The following is a 17,019-nucleotide window of genomic DNA, read 5'->3' on the forward strand; positions in this document are numbered from 1 at the left end:
CTTGGTTTAACATCTCCTCCAAAAATGGCATTTCTGGCACTCCAGCTTTGTCTCAGTAATGCTCCTTTGTTAGCGTTGCTCCCCCTTAAACAATGCAATCCTCCCTCAGTAGCACCGTTCCTTCGACAATGCAGGTCTCTTTCATTACTGGCTCTCTGATAGCATAGAGCTCCCTGCACACTTAAACATTTCATATTTGGGACATCCAGCACAAAACTCTTAATTACTTTCACTAACTTATTTTCCTATTCCTCTCTGATGCCAATGGTCAATCTTCACTTCTACTTTAGTAAAGGGAATCTCAGGTAATGCTCAAAATGCAAAGCGCGGCAAGCAGGGTTCAGGTTATCATTCACGCATCAGTGAATATCAGTTTTGTGAGAAAGACCCAAGTCAATACAAGAACACTACTTCAACAAAACTGCCCAGTCCCTTGCATATTTCATATGTTTAACATTTCAAAGCATTCAATCAGCTCCTGGATCTCACAGAATCTAAGCTGCTGCATTTCGTAAGGAACTAGTGGAAAACAACAACAGCAACAAGATTTTTTTTATCATTTGCAGATCTTCTACAAGATGGTTATCCAACAAAAATTGACACTGAGCCACTGGAGAGATACTGGGACAGAAGACCAAAAACTCTTCTTAAAATCTTTTACCAAATTTATGGGAAAAATGTTATTTTCCCTGATAATTTAAAAGTCATCCAATTGGGCAAATGAAGAGTCTTTTCACTTTTTAATTGGCTGAAGAAAAGTGGGACAATTTGAGGATCAATAGAACAGTGATGATATGGGAGGCTAGGGCAGCTGAATGCAAGCAATCATATGATGAAAACAATGTTAAATCAGAGTTGGAAACAGTGCTGAAAGGGTTAACAGTTCAAGACTGGAATGATCAGAACATATAGATTCTCAGACTGCTTGTCTTAATTATAGACTTGGCCACAAGAAGGTGAAGGTGGGGATGCTCTGAACTTCGACATTCTAGTGAGATCATCAAAATCCACCCCCACCACAGAGAAAACTGAGGTCACAGACACACTACAGATGTGCACAGATGGGAAAATTAATTCCATTAACATACAGAACTCTGACACATTGTGTATTTTCGGTAACAGCCATGACTCAATGGTAGATCTCTGGCCACCAAGTTGGAAGGCTGTGGACTCAAGTTGCTCTTTCAGCATATCTACGACGGTACGGACATTTCAGTGCAGTACTGAGGAGCTGCTTGCACTGCCTGCAGTGTTACTTTTAAGACAATAAGTTAAGCTCAAGCCTCCCAGCTAGATGCAAATGATCCTATTGAACTATTTTGAACAGTATGGGAATCCTGGCTAATACTTAACCCTTAACCACTAACACTAAAAGAGATTACTGCTTGGAAAGCCTTAATGTACATAAATTGGCTGCAGCATTTCCTGGAGTACAATATCAACCATACTTCAAGATGTACTTAATTTACCAGAAGGTTCTTTGGAATGCCCAGAGGTCAAGAAAGGTGAACTCAGTGAGAATCAAGGTAATGATAAGTCACACAAAATAAGAAGTGCATTTGTATCACAAGCATGATTTCCTATGATGCATGTGAAATAATGACAGCTCTATAAACCATCTGTTTCTGTTATTTGAGGGTGCATAGACTAAAAAGAGTTTTCAACAAAAGCCTTCTATAGTCAAAAGTCACTGCAATTCCCTAGACCAGAATCATACAGACGACTTATTATTTAAATGTGCATTGCTAGCTCCGATTATGCCCAGAGTTTTCAGGATACCGACTCTAGAGTACACCAAGCAGAGATCTCCAAAGATTCCACATTCACTCTGAAATCCACACAGCCCAGAACACTACAGAGCTCCCCATTCAAATGATCGAATATGCTTCCTTGTATTCTTCCTGGCAGAACAAGGAAATGCAAAGAAAAATGGAGCAAATTTGTTTCCTGAGGTGGGGAGAGGGAAATTATCCCAAGTGGTTCAACAGTTGATCTATTTGAATGTGGGCTGGCACAGAAATTGAACACACATTATGTGAAACAGCTTAGTGGGGCATATCTGTATTACATTACATCCATAAATATTTCAAAATGAAATCATGGCAGAGGTCCCCAAGCAATTAATAGCCTTTACAGATCTCCTGCCAGTCTCAGGTCATGTGCATGTGGCTATACTGCTAATGGGAAATCACACAGTGTCAAGAGAGTTTCATTCCACTCAAGCGAGTCAGTGGTTAAGATCAACATTTTGGTGCAATCTTAATAAACCTACCTTTCACACTGGTTTCAGAACTCAACATTACCCCCTGACCTACAGTTTTCCCAAGGCAAATGTGCTTGGGTTGGTCTTGGAAGCTATTGTTCTGAAATCAAGATTGAATAACAAAATCAATCTGCAGAGTGTCAACAGACCTGTGAGGCTGGAAATGTCATCATATAAAGCAGCCTTGAACATTTCCAATCTTCTCAGGGACACATCTATATCTTTGTTTTTATTGTGTACATATAAATAGATATAGTGGTTTATGTTATGTCTTGCAATGGTGCAGTGCAATCTTTGAGCTTTGAGATGTTAAGCTAATAATAAGACTCAATGTGAAACCAATTTTGCAGGTCAGAGAGAAGGTAACGTATTGGCCTTTTGGCTGAACTTATATGATGCTATTATAACAAAGCCAAAATTGGTGGAGTAAGAAATTTAGAAGCTTGAGTTCAACTGGCTGAGATAGGAGTTCCTCAGTGTATCTGTAATGACCAGCATTAATGCAGCACTTTCAATGTAATAAAACATCTAAAGGTGCCACACAACAGCATTATCAGTATCTCTTGTACAATGGAAGTTGACTGCATGTGTTTGATCAGTTTATGAGTTAAACTTCCAAGAAACTCACACTTGTTCAGATATGAGACTGCAACTCCCATCTTAATTATCAAAAAATACTTAACATTTTCATGCATCACACTGGTGAAGACAGTATGATTTAAAGACACAGCATGGTCTGACCTACCTAATTGAGGGGTCTGGGGCATTTACATAGAGAATAACATACCCGAGTTACCTGCTGCAGTTTAATTGAGGGGTTTCATTGGGAGTCTGTGGAATTAAATAATGCTTCACATACTTGAACTGCAGGTGATCCTTTGTGCTCCTAGTTTTGGCCATGAACCGCTCAGCTAACTTCTCCAGGTTCCTCGAGTAGTCCATCTCGATCTCTGATTTTTTCCGGAAGAAGTCTTGAAGATCCTGAAGCAGCTGGACCCTGGCCTCTGACTGCTGGTCCAAGCATTTCAGTTGTTCCAGAAGCTGGGCTCGGATTTCTGAAAAATAAAAAATATATCAGGATTCAACAAATAAATCCAGACTCTGATTGGCTTAGTGATGTTATTATTGTGGCTTTTAGTTATAAATTTATTCATCACAAGACATGAGTGTTGCTGAATGATCAGCATTTATTGTCTACCCCTGAATGGCCCTGAAATGAGTGACTTGGTATCTAAAACTTAACCAAACTGCTGTGGGTTCAGGGTCACAAATGCAAAATAGTAAGAATGATAGACTTCCTTCCCTGAAGGATCTTAAGTGAAGCAGATAGGTTTTTATGACCATCCAGTAGTTGCTGTTTTAGAATTATTCAATAAAGTGAATTTAAATTGCCAATTACCTTGGTGGAATTTGTACATATAGAACCATAGAACCATACAGCACAAAACAGGCCCTTCGGCCCACCATGTTGTGCCGTCCATCAAACCACCCTCACACTACCTAACCCCTTCCTCCCGCATATCCCCCCATCCCACACTCCTCCATATGCCTATCCAACAAGCTCTTGAACCTGTCCAATGTATCTGCCTCCACCACCACCCCAGGCAGTGCATTCCATGCACCAACCACTCTCTGGGTGAAAAACCTCCCCCGACATCTCCCTTGAACCTCCCACCTGTAACCTTAAAGCCATGCCCTCTCGTCTTGAGCATTGGTGCCCTAGGAAGGAGGCGCTGACTGTCTACTCTATCTATTCCTCTCAATATTTTATATACCTCTATCATGTCTCCTCTCATCCTCCTCCTTTCCAGTGAATAAAGCCCTAGCACCTTAAGCCTCTCCTCATATTCAATACTCTCTAATCCAGGCAGCATCCTGGTAAATCTCCTCTGCACCCTCTCCAATGCCTCCACGTCCTTCCTATAATAAGGCGACCAGAACTGAACACAGTACTCTAAGTGTGGCCTAACTAGAGTTTTGTAAAGCTGCATCATCACCTCGTGGCTCTTAAACTCAATCCCGCAATTTATGAAAGCCAACATCCCATTGGCCTTCTTGACTGCTCTTCCTACCTGTGAGGCAACTTTCAATGAACTGTGAATATGAACCCCCAGATCCCTCTGCTCCTCCACACTGCCAAGTACCTCGCCATTTACCCAGTACTCTGCCCTGGAGTTTGTCCTTCCAAAGTGTACCACCTCACACTTCTCCGGATTGAACTCCATCTGCCACTTGTCAGCCCAGCTCTGCATCCTATCAATATCCCTCTGTAAGCTCCGACAGCCCTCCACACTATCCACAACACCGCCGATCTTAGTGTCGTCCGCAAACTTACTAACCCAGCCCTCCACCCCCTCATCTAAGTCATCTATAAATATCACAAAAAGTAGAGGTCCCAGAACCGATCCCTGCGGGACACCACTTGTCACTGCCTTCCAATCCGAGGGCACTCCTTCCACCACAACCCTCTGCTTTCTACATGCAAGCCAATTCCTAATCTACACAGCCAAGCTTCCTTGGATCCCTCGGCCTTTGACCTTCTGAAGAAGCCTACCATGAGGAACCTTATCAAATGCCTTACTAAAATCCATGTAAACCACATCCACCACACTGCCCTCATCAATCTTCCTGGTCACCTCCTCAAAGAACTCTATCAGGCTTGTGAGGCAAGATCTTCCCTTCACAAAGCCATGCTGGCTGTCCCTAATCAGTCCATGATTCTCTAGGTGTTCATAAATCCTATCCCTTAGAATCCTTTCTAACAGCTTACCCACCACAGACGTGAGACTCACCGGTCTATAATTCCCTGGCCTATCCCTATTACCTTTTTTGAATAAGGGGACAACATTCGCAACCCTCCAATCCTCTGGCACCATCCCCGTGGACAACGAGGACTCAAAGATCCTTACCAGCGGTTCAACAATCTCCTCCCTAGCCTCTCGAAGCAGCCTGGGGAAAATCCCGTCAGGCCCCAGAGATTTATCTGTCTTAATATTATTTAACAACTTCAACACATCCTCTCTCTTGATATCTACAACCTCGAGAACATTATCCCTACCAGCACTCCCTTCCGCGTCATCAAGACCCCTCTCCCTGGTGAATACTGAAGAGAAGTACTCATTGAGAACTTCTCCCACTTCCGCCTTCACAGTAACTGTCTGGACCTTTAAAATACTCGTCTATTAACTTAAACAATGTGGTACCCTGGCTTCTCATGGTAAATCCATTCTCTTTTAAAAGTGAGGACAACAGCCTGAAATCAGTGGACAAATTCGGCTGGATTGCTCTAAATGTGTCCCACATCCCTGATGTGCTCACCCAACTGCACTTTCTACTTCCAAGTGCAGATACCCCAGTGAGCTGACCACCCAATCCAACAGGCATCTGGTGAGACTCTGCAAGCTTTGAGAGTCTCTGATGACTCAGATGGTCAAACATTTAAGAAATACTCAAACAGACTCAAATAATTTGAAATGAAGTAAAAATCATTAAAAATTTATATCAAAATAAAAAAATTAAGACAATTTCAAAATACTAACAGATAAAAACATGAAAATGAAATAAACTGATTCAATCTTGGCCTCAACGACCCTTTCCTGTTCTCCCCCAAACTATCTATTATAAAGCCAACTCCCTTGTAGTGTTGTGTTGTGAATGTATTCAATGACTCTGTCTTCATAGCTTGCAGTAGAGATTTGAGAAGAATCACAATCCTCAGATAAGAAATTCCTCTTCAGGTCCAGATTAAATCACTTATGCTTCATCTACCTTCCCTCATCCTAGATACTCTCATTAGGGAAAACATCCTTTGTTAATCCCCCTCAAAATTTTATATTTTCAATAAGATCACCTCTTATTCTCCTAAACTTGAATTAATATAGGTCCAACTTGCCCTTCATCCCAGGAATCACTGAGTGAATGTTCTCTGCATTATTTCTAATGAAGTAAATCCTTTATTAGATATAGTAAACAAACTGTATGCAATACTCTAGGAATGGCCTCACCAGCATCCTGCAAAGCTGCATCAAAATTTCTCTACACTTATACTCTATATCCTTTGCAATAAAGGCCAACCTTCAAAGGCATCCCAATTACTTGCTCTACCTGCATGTCAAACCTTTCCGTGTTTCATGTACAAAGACTTCTACATCCTTTTGTACCACAACATTTTGTTACCTCACTCTATTCTTCCTTCCAAAGTGGATAATCTCAATGGTGAATCCAACAACAGAGCAGACAGTTAGGAGCGAAGGTATCTAACCTTCAAGACATGGTTAATGGTCAGTGCAGATTAGGTGGGCCGAAGGGTCTGTTTCCATACTGTCTCTCTCCATGATGTCTCCGACTTGCACATTTGACAGTATCCGAGTAAAGTCAGTATGATTTGAGTCACTGCTGCAAACGTTACTTTGTCTGTAATATGTCAATGAGATCACTGGTCTGGGAAGGTAATATGTTGAAAGTTTTGGAGTGGGATTTGATTCCATCAATTTAACAAATGTCGCCAAGTAATCCACCCAGAATCTGTTGATTTTCCAGCAGAAGGAACTATCACAACTAAGTGCTGTCAACTAACACACTCCAATAATCAGGAGAACATCCTGTGAGAGACATTCAACTGAGTTATGAACTGCACAAAAAACCTGTGGGGGGAAGGCTACATTGTAATACCACACCCTCTAAATCTCCTTTGTACACAATGTACAAGAGGATGTGGCCCACATGGTGTGTTTAAAAATATGACATTATGTGAAGTAGAGACAGGAATGTATTAGTTGTAAATACTGTGCTAGTTATTGTATTGTTGAAAGAGCAAAGCAAATACACAAATTTTCTATGAAATAAGGTATTTAATTTTGTTAAACAAAAAATCACTGCTGAAATAGAGTCTACAATTTTGAGGAAGTTACGTGCAGAACAGTGTTAATTCTGGACAACAATCCTGACCCAAACCCAGCACCATTTCAAGAGTGTGGCTTGAGCAGCAAGACACAACAGGAAACCACACTGATCACAAAGGAGAGGAATAAAGGAATATTTTACAACGTTTAGTCAGTTTTCTGATTCTTCTCTCAAACATCAACCAGAAAGCACCTCATAAATAAAGAAAAATGAGAAAACAGGTGATTTCAGCTCAATATCCAGTTAGTTGTCAATAGGCAACAATACAGACACCAACTTTGTTAATTCCTTGAAGTAAAGGAAAACTCTTTAATGCAGAATTTAATACAAAGTCTGCTTGAATATATGCAACAAAATGTAAACAAACATAACTATATTTAAAAAAAATTCTCAGGACAGCTGTAAACCTCAGAGCTTTAAAAGCGCTCTAGGGATTCAGTGAGTTGAAGGGTCAGTGAAGGTCACACTGCATCTTGTGAGGTGTGCTTCTCTTTGAACAGTTCTTCCTCTTGTCCATGCGGACTTTTTCGCCCATCTGCACTAATCCTATTTACCCGCATTAGGACCGCATCCTTCTATGCCTTGCCTATTTAAGTATCTATCTAAATGCCTCTCAACTGTAGCAATTATATCCGATTCCACTATCTCCTTTGGCAGCGCGTTCCAGATATCAACCACACTCTGTGTAAAAAGCCATCTCCTCAGATCACCTTTAAAACTCCTTCCTGCCCTCTTGTTTTTAATAGCCCTATTATGGGGAAAAGGTTTCCACTATCTACCCCATCTATGTCTCTCATTATCTTACAAGTCCTCCACAATTTACGAACACCCGACTTATGTACAGCCCGTAGATACAAGCAAGCATTTGGGAGACCAGCAGGATGGATTTGCCACCTGCTGTGGAGCTTGCAGGCATCTTCTGCCATGTGGGAATTCGGTCCGTGGCCGCATTTCAAACTTATGAACTGTCGTGGTTATGAACAGTTCACAGGAACAGACCCCTGCCATAACCTGGGGAGGACCTGTATATACTTCTATAACGTCAGCCCTCAGCCTCCTTCACTCCAGGGAAAACAATACTAGTCTATCTAATCTCTTCCTGTAACCAAACTCTTCCAGTTCAGGCAACATCCTGGTGAATCTCCTGTGCGTTCTGTTCAGCAACCTCACATTCTTCCTATAGAGTGGTAACCAGAACTGAACACAGTACTCAAAGTGTGGCCTAATCAACATTTTGTAAAGTTACAAAATTGCAAGAATTTCTTATCGAACTCTATTGCAAGCATCGTTATGAAAAAGATTGTTGAAGTTTAAGCCCACGCAACTTTCTGAGGAAAACAACTAGGGATGGGCAACAAATAGGGTGTTACCAATAACAAAAATGGATCTCCAAAAATCTTTGGGAGATTGAGGCAAATAATGATGAGACCATGAAGCTACCCAGTTCTAATAAATAAGGTTCATGGATGTTCTTTAGGGGAGGAAATTGCCATTCTTACTTGGGCTGGGTTCATAAATGACACCAGACCCAAAGTAATTTGGTTGACTTTTAATTAAGCTCTGAGGTGGCCAAACAAATCATTTGGTGCAAAAAGTAGGTACAAACAATAAATGATTTCACATCACAGGACTGAATAAAGAAAAAAATCATTTTTAGTATCTTAATTACAGAATTGTGAAGCCCCTAACAGCACAAAAAGAGCTTATTCTGCCATAAGCCCAAGTAAATATTGGAGAGACCAAAGCAACTTTCTTCACTTCCAATCATAAACTCCATTTCTCCGCTATCAATTCCACCCTCTTCTAAAAACTGCATGAAACTGAAGAACATAGTTCACAACACTGATATTAGATTTGATTCTGAACTGAGCTTTGGTTCACTTTTCCAAGTCATCATGATGACCACATATTCTAATTACCCAACATTGCCTGACTTTGTGTCAGCTCATCTGATGATTAAATCCTCAACCAAGTCTTTGCTACCTCTGTTCCAATGCACTCTTGACTTCCCTTGGTCAATCCTCCATATGTTTGACATCCAAAACTGCTGGCCATATTCAAACTTCCACTGTCCTGCTCACCTATCATCCCTGCTGGCTGATAGATTTTGGGCCTCATTTAAGCAATGGTTTGATTTTAAAATTTGTGTCTTCAAATTCTTTCACAATCTCACCTCTCTTGATTTCCTCTGCCGCACAATCTTCTGATATCTCTGCACTCCTCCCATTCTGGCCCCTTCATCATTCAATTTATCTGCTTTATCACTGATGGCTGTGCCTTCAGCTACTAAGACCCTAAGCTCTAGAATTCCCTCTTTTATCATTTGAGTCATTTGTCAAGACCCGTCATCGGTTCTGACATTTCTTTTGTGGCTTGCTTCAAATTTTGTTCAGTAACATTGCTGTTAAACATCTTACTAAGTTTTCTTCTAAGATCTATAAGTCATTGTCATCTTGCATATTTATTGAAAGTATTTCCCAATTTCATCCAGTATCCTTGCTTTTAACCTATTATGTTGCTGGATAGTTCTCATGTGCAGAATCTGATACATTTCATTTCAGATAGTGCATTCCAAATCATAATGTCTTGATTAAATTTACTTAATTGAGCAATCACCTTTCTATTCAATAAGAAGACAACTTTAAATGGCATTATATGCTATTATGATAAATATTTGAAATAGAAGAATATTTGATTGTTATAATATAAATACTGCCAAGACTGCAATTTACAGAGACATAGATGTTCAAAGGCCAAGATTTGCTCCGTCAGGAAATTCTAATTTTGACAATCCTTCAGGCGAATTCCACTTTCTGTTTAGACTTGTGTGTTGCTGCTGATAGTGTTGTTGTAATCAGACTTCCTTTGCAGCCTCTTGGGCTGTGCCCAAGAATATGGCTGTACAATGGCAAAACATCACAAGTGTCGGATCCAGTTATTTTCAAATCCGCAGGTTCTTTCAGGAGTCCAGGAATGAGTTGAAAACAACTTGGTGCTTCACAAAGTTTTATTGGAAAAGTTTAAAACAAAGAGGCCAAACCAACCAATGAAAAAACACATATTCACCTGATGGACGAACCAATAAGCTAGTAAGCAGCCATTCCTTGTGCAGTCACTTGAGGTGTATTAAACACTATACATGTTAAAAAACTAATTAAAACAGTCGAATCCAACACAAGTCTTGTGGAGACCTGGCCCACAATTGACGGAGATAGGGAGAGAAGGAAGATAAGCATCTGGAGGTTCTACCCTCATAGTGATCTGAACAGGGATAGCTTTTGTTATTTGCCTCTGTGACATAAGGGTGCTCAATCACATGTATATGTCTTCGCAAGTTTTTACTACTACTCTAAAAAAAACTCTGGGCAAGTCTCAAACTATTTCTTCAGAGTCCCACGGCAAAAATAAATCCCTTCAACATGGTAGGATTTAACATCTTGCTGAAACAGTGATGGCACGGGAATTGAATTTTTTTCCTACAACTGTAGATAGACAAGGTTTTCTAAGAATTTTAGCTGAGGCTCTGAACTGTCATATAACTCGTGCAGTTCTTGCCTTCAAGTGTTTGTTGCAACACTATCATTGAATTGCAGGAGATTGTTGTGGCTGAGTTGGCTCACACATCAAACCAGATTCCAATCTTTCAGACCCTGAGAAGTGCAGCAGTTGTGTTATATTGGAAATCATGGACAAAAATTGTATTTTCAACATATACCACTGAACTGTACAAATTGGAAGGCCACTCAACACATTGGACCTGTCTGGCTCTTTGAAAATGCTATCCAATTAGCCCTAAATTGACAACAGCTCTGCCTTCAATACAATAATCCCAAGCAAACTTGTCACCAAACTCCAAGACCTAGGACTCAACACCTCTTTCTGTAACTGGATCCTTGACTTTCTAACCAACAGACCGCAATCAGTGAGGATAGGCAGCAATACCTCCGGCACGATTATTCTCAACACTGGTGCCCCACAAGGCTGTGTCCTCAGCCTCCTACTCTACTCCCTATACACTCATGATTGTGTGGCCAGATTCTGCTCTAACTCCATCTACAAGTTTGCAGATGAAACCACCGTTGTAGGCCATATCTCAAACAGCTATGAGGCAGAGTACAGGAAGGAGGTAGAGAGCTTAGTGGAATGGTGTCATGACAACAACCTTTCCCTCAATGTCAACAAAACAAAAGAGCTGGTCATTGACTTCAGGAAAGGGGGCAGTGTACATGCACCTGTCTATATCAACGGTGCTGAGGTCGAGAGGGTTGAGAGCTTCAAGTTCCTGGGAGTGAACATCACCAACAGCCTGTCCTGGTCAAATCACGTAGATGCCACAGCCAAGAAAACTCACCAGCGCCTCTACTTCCTCAGGAGGCTAAAGAAACTCAATTTGTCCCCTTTGACTCTCACCAACTTTTATCAAGGCACCATAGAAAGCATTCTATCTGGATGTATCATGGCTTGGTACGGCAACTGCTCTACCCAGGACCACAAGAAACTGCAGTGAGTTGTGGACACAGCCCAGCGCGTCACAGACACCAGCCTCCCCTCCTAGGACTCTGTCTTTACCTCTTGCTGTCTTGGTGAAGCAGCCAGCATAATCAAAGACCCCACCCACCTGGGTCATTCTCTCCTCTTCCATCAGGTAGAAGATACAGGAGCCTGAGGGCACGTACCACCAGACTTAAGGACAGCTTCTGCCCCACTGTGATAAAACTATTGAATGGTTCCCTTATACAATGAGATGGACTCTGACCTCACGATCTACCTTGTTGTGACCTTGCACCTTATTGCACTGTACTTTCTCTGTAGCTGTGACACTTTACTCTGTACTGTTAGTGTTTTTACCTGCACTACATCAATGCACTCTATACTAACCCAATGTAACTGCACTGTGTAATGAATTGATCTGTACAATTGGTATGCAAGACAAGTTTTGCACTGTACCTCGGTACAAATGACAATAATAAACCAATAACAATGCCTTCTCCCCCTTGCACATTCTTTATAGTTCTGAAATGTTCTCTTCTTCAGATATTCATCTAATTCCCTTCTAAAAGTTATGATTTAATCTTTTCCTCTCCCCTCTTAGAATGCTGCCCATTTTGTTAAAGAAAGAATATCAAGTTTTAAATACCTTTACAAACACGTATATACACAGTTTTTATCCCTGAATGTTTCATTCTTCTGAGTCTTCACAGAAATCCAATTGCTAATACTGTTTCTCTCCAACACACCAAAGCTCTAAAGAGAACAAACTGATGCAATCGAATATTTAAGATCTTCTCTCCTGGCCATTCTGACTACCATTCTTACAGGTTTCTGTTTCATGTTCATCAAATGATTACAACTTCCTCAATGAACAGCTGGTGGAAGAAATTAACAAAGCAAGCGGGAGCACTCGTGAAACTAAACTTGTGCAGCTAGCATATCTAAATTCAGTTACAAGCACCAGCATTCAGCTGACTTCTGCTTAGGATCACAGCCCAAAATATAAATGGAAAAACCCAGGCAAATTCCCCCATTTTGAAACGTACAAGGAAAAATTCCCAGGTCATATAAGGAACTTAAACATCTTCCTTCTTTCTGAATTAAGTGATTTAATAAACATGCTAACAAGACAGCAAAGAATTTTAAATCTTAGGACTAATCTTAGGACTAAGCGAAGATTGAAGAATGAGAAAGTATCATTCAAACCATCAATTCAGCTCCTTTTACAGTTCAGTTACACTCTGTCTATTTGGTTAATTTTCCTCCATATCCATGTACACCTCTACCTATAATGGACACTACCCACCACAATTAACGGCTTTCCATTCACAATGGATATTCTTCCCCCATCTTGACCTCATACATCCATTCAATCTCCTACAGCCCACATACACTCTCTATTGGCACAGATTCCAATCTATCCTGATGTGAGTGTTTCAGACAAAATGGAAGCTGGTCTTGAGAAACTCAGTCAAAAATTTAACAAAGTTAAATGTTGAGGTAGTGATATGTTCAAAGAGAGGAGCAATATGGATATTTGACATTAAGCAGGAATGCAGGGAAGGAAACTCAAGAGGAATTGTGGATAGAGAGTTCACATTTAAATATATTTTAAGTAAAAGCATGATAAATGTAGATGCAGGTAAGTTAGCACCATTAATTGGGAGTACAGAGGCATTTGATAAAAGTTGATAAACAGGTAGGGAAGCAAGTTTATGGGGGTCTGCCCCAATTCAAGGACTAGTCATATGGATGAAAATGAACTCCTTCAATCTTTTACCTTTATCTCTGGCAAAGAAACTCCAAGGTAGCAATTACTGATCTGTTTAATTTTGACTAGCTCCCTTTCTGGATACGACATTTCATTGAACCAACAACTCAAGGAGTAGCCTACTTAACAGAGCATAGTTAATCTCAAGATTAATCTCAAGATTAATTTTGCTTTCTTTGGACTATTCAACAAGATGGAAAGGGTCACAAATGAGACAAATCAAAGAAACAACTCTACGTATAGCATTCATTCTCCGAGGGTGTGTAAATTCCAATGGAATTTCAAGGGCAGGATTGAAAGAATTTTAATTTATATGGGGTGCTATTGGAATGGTCAAGGTGTTCTGATATATTTCACAGATAATGAGCACTTTTGAAGTATTTAAAGATAAGGTCACCGAGAAAGTTAAATGGATAGATCAGATTTCAAAAAACTCAAAGAAAATATGTTTTTGGAAAGAACTGATGACGTCAGTGCTGGAAGGGACTACAGAGAAAAAGCAGGAAAAAAAAGGACAACTTCCCAATAATTATGTATATGACAATCTTGATTTGCATTATGTGATACTGAGTTCAACTCCATAATGAGGCTTAAACTGACAATTTTCTGACTCAGAAATGAGGAGGCTATTATTCAGCAAATGCTGACAGTACCTTCCACAGAAAACCATAAAAGCATTTGAAGGGTCACAAATTCTCATGCAAGAAGGCTAACTTCAAGTAGCACTGGATATACACAGGAATCTCAAAAGTGCTGTGACATTTTATAAAAGCTGTAAAAGGAAGAGGGAGTTAAGCCATACAAACACAGAGAATTTGCCAAAACTGCTTGAACTTCTCTTTTGCAGTTCATGGCTCCTCTGGGCCCAGAATGAACAATCTCCACCCACCCATTACAAAGTGCATTCAGATGAAAGTCAAAAGAATTATGTGATGGAATGAATGGGATGGTTATGTGCATATAGGTACAGCATGCACACCACATATACCTAAGCTGAGGCAAGCTGTGCTAAGAACATATGATAAGAGATCCAAAAGTAACAGTTGTTTAGAAAATCTAGCGTACCCAAATTTGTGCATAACCTGACATTGCAGCAGAATGCCATTGATCGTTTCAGTTAAGGAGAGCTCACCACTACAAATTTTGGTAGCACCAGAGGCCATAAGATAAGATATCTTTATTAGCCACATGTACATCGAAACACACAGTGAAATGCATCTTTTGCATAGGGTGTTCTGGGGGGCAGCCCGCAAGTGTCGCCACGCTTCTGGTGCCAACATAGCATGCCCACAACTTCCCAACCCATACATCTTTGATAATGTGGAAAGAAACCAGAGCACCTGGAGGAAACCCACGCAGACACAGGGAGGACGTACAAACTCCTTATAGATAGTGGCTGGAATTGAACCCGCGTCGCTGGCGCTGTAATAGTGTTATGCTAACAACTACACTACCGTGCCTGCACCCCATATGCATTTGATGCAACTGAATGGGAGTTGCACATTGTCATGACCATATCCAGGGGTTTGGAAACGAACTATGGGTCTTTTCAAAGCCTGTGGTGTTGTCAGGGGAGTGCGAGAATGAAAATTAGTACCAATCAATTTCTTGGATTCAGTGAATAGAGAGGGAAAACAGCCGAGACTGATTAGTGGAGACACAAGAGACTGCAGATGTTGGAAATCTGAAGCAACACACACGAAATGCTGGAGGAACTCAGCAGGTCAGGCAGCATCTATGGAGGGAAATGAACAGTCGACGTTTTGGGCCGAGTCTATTCATCAGGACTGGAAAGGAAGAGGGCAGAAGCCAGAATAAAAGGATAGGCGAAGAGGGAGGAGCATGAGCTGGCAGGTGATAGGTGAGCCCAGGTGAGAGAGGAATGGTAGGTAAGTGGAGGAGTGGTGCTAAAAGGGAATGATGTGAGAAGCTGGCAGGTGATAGGTGGAAGAGGCAAAGGGCTGAAGAAGAAGGAATCTGATAGGAGAGGACAGTAGACCATGTAATAAAGGGAAGGAGGTGGGCAGGTCGTGAGGGCAGAGAAGGGGAAAGAGAAGGGGTGAAGGGGCCAAGGGGCCACAGGAAAAGGGAAAAGAAAGGTTGGGGGGGGGGAGGGAAAACAGAGGGGAGTGGCTACCAGAAGTTAGAGAAATTGATGTTGATGCTGTCAGGTTGCAGACTACCAATACGGAGTATGAGGTGTTGCTTCTCCAACCTGCATCTGGCCTCAACTTGGCAGTAGAGGAGGCCGTGGACAGACATGTCAGTGTGGGAATGGGAAGTAGAGTTAAAATGGCTGGCGACCAGGAGATGACAGAGTGAAGGTGCTCAACGAAGCAGTCCCCCAATCTGTGTCAAGTCTCACCGACGTACAGGAGGCCACACCGGGAGCACCAGATGTAATATATGACACTGACAGATTCGCAGGCGAAGCATTGCCTCACCTGGAAGCACTGGTCGGGGCCCTGAATGGTGGTGATGGAGGAGGTGCAGGAGCAGGTGTTACACTTAGCACGGTTGCAGGGATAAGTGCTGGAAGGCTGATCAGTGGGGAGGGACGAGCGAAAAAGGGAGTCGCAGAGAGAGCAATCCTGGGGAAAGCAGAAAGGGGAGGTGAGGGAAAGGTGCGCCCTGTGGTGGATCCCGTTGGAGATGGTGGAAGTCGCGGAGAATGATGTGTTGGATGCAGAGGCTGGAAGGGTGGTAGGTGAGGACAAGGGGAACCCTATCCCTGTTTTGTTTGGGGGGGAATGAGGTGAGGGCAGATGTGCGGGAAATGGAGAGTGGGTGAGGGCTGCATTGATAGTAGTGGAGGGGAAACCCCGTTTTCTGAAAAAAAAAGAGGACATCTTGGATGTCCTGGAATGGAAAGCCTCATCATATGAACAGATGTGGCGGAGGAACTGAGAGAAGGGAATAGTATCCTTGCGCAAGACAGGGTGGGAAGAGATGTAGTCAAAGTAGCTGTAGGAGTCGGTGGGTTTATAAAAGATGTCAGTAGATAATCTGCCTCTGGAGATGGAGACAGAGAGATCAAGAAAGAGGAGAAAGGTATCAGAGATGGACCAAGTGAATCTGGACTAATTAGTGGCTTGACCTGGGTAGAAAAGGTGGAAGAATCTGAACTGATTAGTGCCAGGGTGGAGACAGTACTGATGGGGATCTGGATTGTTAAAGGCCCTAGGTCACTGGGGTGTGGGTGAACAGTCATTGATCAAATTGAACCTGGGCCTGATGACTGAGAAATAGATCAGGGAAACGGGGAGTACAATCAAGAAGCTCAGGAGGTATCAATCAGCTCAGTAACTATGGACTAGAAAGGTCCAGTGATGGGAGGGGTTTGTGAGAAACATGGGGGAGAGAGTGGGATGGAGGCAGAAAACGAGTGATACTCTTTTGGTGGGGGGGGGGGTGTGGAATACAAGTTGGTAAAAGAATGAAATCGTTACTTTACATGGATCCCAATCCAGTGGCAGTACTTGGTGTGAAGACCCAGCTGTTGTGAGAGTAGTGGGAGTGAACAACTAGGGTTGCTCCTAGGACAATTTAGTCTTTGTTTCGCCAAATCACTCAAAAATGGTGGTGGAAAGAG

The 17,019-nt window shown here is 41.8% G+C and overlaps 1 protein-coding gene across 2 annotated transcripts in view; it reads right to left on the bottom strand.

Annotated features, from left to right (window-relative positions):
• The window catches only part of srgap2 (SLIT-ROBO Rho GTPase activating protein 2), a 161,207-nt gene that overhangs the window by 71,460 nt on the left and 72,728 nt on the right, over positions 1–17,019 (bottom strand). For both annotated transcript variants that reach the window (XM_052034531.1, XM_052034530.1), the window contains one exon: positions 3,123–3,318. In XM_052034531.1, the coding sequence (XP_051890491.1) occupies positions 3,123–3,318 (196 nt within the window). The remainder of the gene's footprint in view (positions 1–3,122; positions 3,319–17,019) is intronic.

This window comes from Pristis pectinata, chromosome 20 (genome assembly GCF_009764475.1).
Source record: "Pristis pectinata isolate sPriPec2 chromosome 20, sPriPec2.1.pri, whole genome shotgun sequence".
NCBI classification, from domain to species: domain Eukaryota; kingdom Metazoa; phylum Chordata; class Chondrichthyes; order Rhinopristiformes; family Pristidae; genus Pristis; species Pristis pectinata.